General features: G+C 33.2%; 1 protein-coding gene across 1 annotated transcript in view; it reads left to right on the plus strand.

Moving 5' to 3' along the window:
• Nucleotides 1–6,778, plus strand: part of LOC132719765 (rab3 GTPase-activating protein non-catalytic subunit-like) — a 53,233-nt gene that overhangs the window by 24,220 nt on the left and 22,235 nt on the right. Inside the window, exons 23-26 of the mRNA XM_060703620.1 lie at nt 899–1,005; nt 1,344–1,410; nt 1,907–1,977; nt 4,149–4,184. Coding sequence (XP_060559603.1) covers nt 899–1,005; nt 1,344–1,410; nt 1,907–1,977; nt 4,149–4,184 — 281 coding nt within the window. The remainder of the gene's footprint in view (nt 1–898; nt 1,006–1,343; nt 1,411–1,906; nt 1,978–4,148; nt 4,185–6,778) is intronic.

Below are 6,778 nucleotides of genomic sequence, written 5' to 3' on the forward strand. Positions count from 1 at the left end.
TTTTCAATAAGGAGCAGAAAATTTTCAAATATTTTCAAGGGTGCAAAGCTCAGTGACAATATAAAATTTTTCTATTTATATCAGATCCTATAAAATATAACCAATGTCCTTTCAGCATTTGTACCATTTGATGTTCCACTAGAAATCAATATTGGATCCAATCTAGTCAATTTAGCCTTGTTTTTATTTCGAAAAACCAAAACATGTCTATTAAAATCCATATTACATCCCTTATTGCCTTGTTTTCATTTCGTTTATATCAAACTTATAACTTACCCCATATAGCCTGGTTTTCATTATTTTAACAGTCCAAAATCCATATCAAATCCTTATTGTAATTATGTAACAAAGTTCACTTAAAATGTAAAAAAAATGGTTGTGTGAAATAAACATGCCATAAAACATGGTTGAGAACAATACTGATTTTATTGGACTAGTACACAGCTGTAAAACCTATATCAGACTCAGCTAGTACCTCATCCAATATAGTTTGGGCAGCTGTGTATTCAGTATTGAACTCAACAATGCAAAATAACCTCATAATATCATAAACTGAGCATAATATTAGGAGTGAATTACATTGTGCTGTATCCATAGGTCAGTATTGGCAATGTTGGAATGAAGTTATCTATTATTTCTTTTTATACACAATCCACAGCCTTTCCTGACCCCTAACAGAGTCCCACAAATTTATTTTTTCATGACTTTTATGTTCATATGAATGATTTCAAACAAATCTTAGAATTCCTTGTTTTTAAGTTAATGTTTCAATAAGTTTTGTTTAATATTAAAATATCATATACATATATTATTTGTATTTGTTACATTGATGAAAAGTTGAAAATATACAAGTTTTTTTAATGTAACAATAATCCTGTATATTTTTATATTATGTTAGACCAGATGGCAATGTTACGGAAAAGATTTCCACACAGTTTAGAGAATGATGTTTTATTTAGCAATTGTTGTTGGGAGTATACAGTTATATGGAATAAACAACCAGAGGTATAGAACATATACATTATTAATGTTATTTATTTAAATTATCATAAGAAACAAATTTGAATTCTTTAATAGTCATACCGGTATTCTGTAATTGAAAGCTGAAATAAATCCAGCAATTTCTATGTTGTCCTTTTACTTGATCTATTGTACTTGTCGGATACAATAAACTGCATGAATGATTTACGTACACTAAGCAATAATAAACAATTTTATTTATTTTTTGAGGTGGTGGGGGATATGAGTGGGAGGGTCAACATAACCCTTGAGCATGATAAAAAAGCTAGAGTATAATAGTATAACAGGGTGGCAATTATGAATTTTTTATGATTTAATTTTAGGAGGTAGATAATCTGAAGTCAGCTCTAGATTTTCTGAGATTGGTACAGAATGCAATGTTGAGACAAGGTAAAATATTCAAGTTTTCTATGATTATAAATACGAAACAATGTTTGAAAGAGATTTTAGAAATAATATATATACCCAACAGTTGTTTTACAGCTAAATAAAGTAACTGTTTGTAGTTCTGATGCAAGAAATTATATCACGAGGGCATAGCAGCGACTGTGATTTTATCAAACGCTAAGTTCACTGCGTAGGATATATTATTTCCATTCTAACACAACATCAAAAGTTAATGCTGCCATACCTGATATAAAGCTAAATTGTGCCTATTTTGTTTCCATACTAACCTTAAGTGCATCACTTTTTTAATGGTTACGTCACAAGTCTAAAAATAGATAGTCAACAGTGATTTTTTCGCATATTTACGCACACTTTCAGTCCTTCTATGTTCAGTAGGGAAAAAAATTGTATTGTTTTGAACAAATTTACTATATTCATTTGCATGTTTTTCAGTTCTCATTTCAGTGAAAACTATAAATTAATGTATGTCATATTTTAGGTGTCTGCAGTATGATGTGGCATATGTTTCTATCTAAAAAATTTCATGCTGCTGCCCATCTAATGGAAAAGGTAAGCTACAGATAGTTGAAAGATTCTAGGCTTTTTATACACTCATCAATGAAGTGGTGTAACTTTGTCCTTTTGTCAGTTGTTCTGTTTTCATGGTACTCTGAAATAAGCCGATTGAGTTTACAAATATTGGTACACAGGTGTAACATCATGAAAAACAGGTTGTGTTAATTTGAGCAAAAAAAATCTTTTTAATAATATCTTGCAATTTAGCATAATGAAATATGTGTGTTATTTGACTTTGGCTTCAAATCAGAAATTCTTATGGTTATACAAGGTACAAGATATATTATCTTTTTAAATAAAAAAGTCACATCATGAAATATAGTTTAGCCTATAATATTTTCATTATTGCAATACATGTATTTGACATTGTTTAGGCTTCCCATTTCACTATTTTGTTTTACTATTTTAACGTTTTTGTTCTACTCTATACAGTTGTGTATTTATTTCATAATCTATGGTTATTTTTATTGGCTCCATCGGTATATAAACAGTTTTACATAATTTGAATCAAGAAATTTTAGAGACTGAATGGCAGGTTTTATGATGCCAGTAGCTATATTTGTATGTTTTTAAGTCAACAACTTGAAAATATAAGTTGTCTCATGCAAGTTTTGATGACAATTAAAAAGAAAATTTTATTTTGATAATACTTAAACTCTTGTAAATAATCATAAGTGTTTAGTTTTAAGATATCTATATTTGTCTGATGACACATATTTTGTCTGCTGTAGTTTACAACCAAACGAGGGCTGTTAAAAAAGGATCCGGAGAGTTTTCATATTTTTTTCATTTGTTACTAATCGTGATGAAATTTTCAACACTGATACTTTTGGGAATTATTCTTATGGTCCTGCAGAAAAAATTATGATATTTATACTTACTAGTGTTACCTACAGTCATTATGGCAACGACAAGTGACGTTGAGCAGGACAACTTTGTAAGATTGGGTAAAAGATCACATATTAACCTGTTTATAAAGAGATCAAAAATTGTATTTCCGATGTCAAAAGTTGAACAAATTGCATGTGATGTTTTTTGCACACTTTTATCTTGACAAACGTAACGTCATTGGCTGTAATATGACATCATTTCCGTAAACAACAGAAGTTGAACTCATCGCTCTTCTGATATTGCAATTTTGGCGCTAGAGCAGCCATATTCAATAAAGTTTTGCATGCTAACAGGGAAAACAAAATCAGAGACGATTTGTATGATAATGAATACCTGCAGCAAAATTTCTATAAAGAAATCAAGCATTTATTAGTGGCACAACATATTTAAAAACGATTCTTTGCGTGATGTTGCTAACCGTCAAAGATCAGGATGCCCCTACACGACATTTGTGAAACAGAAGAGATTAGAGAACTGTTGCAGAGTGATAGAAGGCTAACAGTGTGAGACATTGCTGCAAAGGTCAGGCTTAACATATTTTCAGTTCATTCAATTGTTACCAAGGAACTCGGCATGTCGAAGGTATGCGCTTGCTGGATCCCTCATATATTGACACTGGAACAGAAACTGCAAAAAGTAGTAGATGCCAAGTCATTTCTCAGACAGTATCATATCCATGGCAAATGTTTCATGAACTCCATTATCACAGCAGATGAAACATGGATTAATGTTGAATTGACACCATGAAACATCCTGCATATTCCCCAGATCTAGCACTGTGTGATTTTTGGCTATTTAGGACGTTAAATTCAGAGCTGTGTGGCAAGAGGTTTGATGACGTCCATGATTTGCCAATTGTTGTTCGAGAAACGATTGGTAAAATTCCACAAGGTCAGTTCAAGTCCTGCTTTGACAAGTGGATTTATACATGGGAGAAGTGTGTATTGTGAAGTCGTGAATATTTGTAATTTTTAGATGCATTGGACAGATTTTCCTGACACTGTATCCCACTCAACATAACCCTACATTAATGCAAAATGGTGATTTTTTTTTTCAACTGGATCATAAGCATAATTCTCCAAAGTAACAGTGTTGAATATTTTATCTAGATATGTCTGTAAATAAAAAAGTTATGAAAACTTTCCGGATACTTTTCTAACAGCCCTCATAATTTATCCATCTTGAGCATTCAAAAAGAAAATACGAACAGCTTACACTTGTAGTTGTAAATTTAACTTACATCATTTCATATCTAGTTTTATTGGTACTTTCAGGTGGGAAAGTTTCCAAAAGACAGGTTATGTAGAAAGGTAAGTGGAAATATCATGATATACACTCGTGTTAAACATGCAGGTCACTAATGAAGAACAGCTAGAACTTTGTATATGTGTGTTATGTTTGTGTACATGTGTACACCTGACAGATTTTCTTTCCAAGATAAAAGCTTGGTCCAAACATTTAATTAGATGAGAATTAGGAACCCTAATGTATCAGTTAATTAGGGCGTCCGTGACCAAGTAGTTGCCCCTCACCACTGTGGGTTTGAATCTTACTAGGCAATTGAATTCTTTCATGACAGGAAGCTATTTAGCTTGCTTACAAAATATCATTGGGTCTACTCGGGTGCCTGTTCATGCCTGAAATAATGCACAGAAGTCTTCCTCCACCACTGAAAGTCGCCATGTGACCTTTACTGTGTTGGTATGACGTTATACCAAACAAAACAAAATATCAGTAAATATTGACCAGTGTCATGTATTATCATGATAAAAATGAGCTGTTGTTCTTGCCTTATAGGACAGCTTTCATTAAATTTCAGTTCATTTTAATCACATGACATAAATTTTACACTGTGATCATTATTTGAAATAATTGCAATATGGTAGCTTGAAAACATGTTCATTAAGTGTGCCATCCTTAATCAGGTTTTTACATGACTTTCAAGTAAGATAGGAAAACTTCTTACCATAATTACATCATATGTCACATTCAAAACATTGACCTTTACTCAAAGGTCAAAGTAACTAAGAACTCTAAGAGGTTAAACAAAACTTCCTACCATAATAACAGCACATGTTACATACAAAACAATGACCTTTACTCAAAGGTCAAGGTAACACAGTAAGAGGTCAAACAAAACTTATTAACCATAATAACAGCACATATTACATACAAAACAATGACCTTTACTCAAAGGTCAAGGTAACACAGTAAGAGGTCAAACAGTATGAGCATGTGTATAAATACTACCTGTCTGTTACAAATAGGATTTTCCGCTGATAGCTTTAGAAAGTCATGATGCATTCTTTTGTAAAGCCAAACATTGGCTTACTTTCAAAGGTCAAGGTCTATAGGTACATGGCTGTTCTTCACTTGTTTAAGACTAGGCACTTGTAACCAACTAACAAACATATCATAAATAAACTTAACAACATCTTCACACTTTGTTTTCTGATTTATTGACAGATTATATATACACAATCACAATAACATACATTTATAAATAGATAGAAAAAAGATAACAACATGATAAATATATTACTTGTGTCACATCATCAATTGTTGAAGAACAGATTTATGTTTTTGGGGGGGTAATATATTTTTTATGCTCCCCGAAAAATTTCGGGGGAGCATATAGTCGGCGCCTTGTCCGTCTGTCCGTCTGTCCGTCCGTCCGTCTGTCTGTCCGTCCGTCCGTCTGTCCGTCTGTCCGTCCGTTGTCTTGTCCGGAGCATAACTTGAAAACCCTTGGAGATAATTTGTTGAAACTTCATACAGTGGTAGAGGGCATCGAGGGGGAGTGCAGTGTCAAAGAACCATAACTCTATTTTGCCCGGTTTTTGAATTATCTCCCCTTATAGAAAAATCTTGTCCGGGGCATAACTCTAAAACTATAAGAGATATCAACATGAAACTTTGTAGGTGAATAGATCTCAATGGGTAGATGTGCAGTGCATAAGAACAATAACTCTTTTCATCCTAATTTTGGAGTTATTGCCCTTTGTTAATTTTAATACTTTGAACTTTGTCCGGAACATAACTTGAAAACCCTTGGAGATAATTTGTTGAAACTTCATACAGTGGTAGAGGGCATTGAGGGGGGGTGCAGTGTCAAAGAACCATAACTCTATTTTGCCTGGTTTTTGAATTATCTCCCCTTATAGAAAAATCTTGTCCGGGGCATAACTCTAAAACTATAAGAGATATCAACATGAAACTTTGTAGGTGAATAGATCTCAATGCGTAGATGTGCAGTGCATAAGAACAATAACTCTTTTTGTCCTAATTTTGGAGTTATTGCCCTTTGTTTATTTTAATACTTTGAACTTGAACTTTGTCCGGAACATAACTTGAAAACCCTTGGAGATAATTTGTTGAAACTTCATACAGTGGTAGAGGGCATCAAGGGGGAGTGCAGTGTCAAAGAACCATAACTCTATTTTGCCTGGTTTTTGAATTATCTCCCCTTATAGAAAAATCTTGTCCGGGGCATAACTCTAAAACTATAAGAGATATCAACATGAAACATTGTAGGTAGATAGATCTCATTGAGTAGAGGTGCAGTGCAAAAGAACTGTAACTCTGCGTTGCCTAATTTTAGAATTATTGCACTTTGAACTTTTTCCACGGACATAACTCTGAAACTACAAGAGGTGTACTTTCCTGTGTCCAAAACCTATTCGGGGAGCATCACCCGGCTCAAACCGGGCTCTTGTTTATTTTATTATGCAATCTGAAACATATTTATTTATTTTTAATGCTATGTTGAAATTTCACAAGGAGCATTCAGTGTGGTTACTTTGATTATTATTGTTGTTCTTGTTAAGCAATAAAACATATGAGCCGCGTCAAGACAAAACCAACATAATGGGTTTGCGACCAGCATGGATCCAGACCAGCCTGC

The sequence above is a fragment of the Ruditapes philippinarum genome, unplaced genomic scaffold (assembly GCF_026571515.1).
Source record: "Ruditapes philippinarum isolate M1 unplaced genomic scaffold, ASM2657151v2 ctg821_1_1_1_1, whole genome shotgun sequence".
Classification (NCBI taxonomy): Eukaryota; Metazoa; Mollusca; class Bivalvia; order Venerida; family Veneridae; genus Ruditapes; species Ruditapes philippinarum.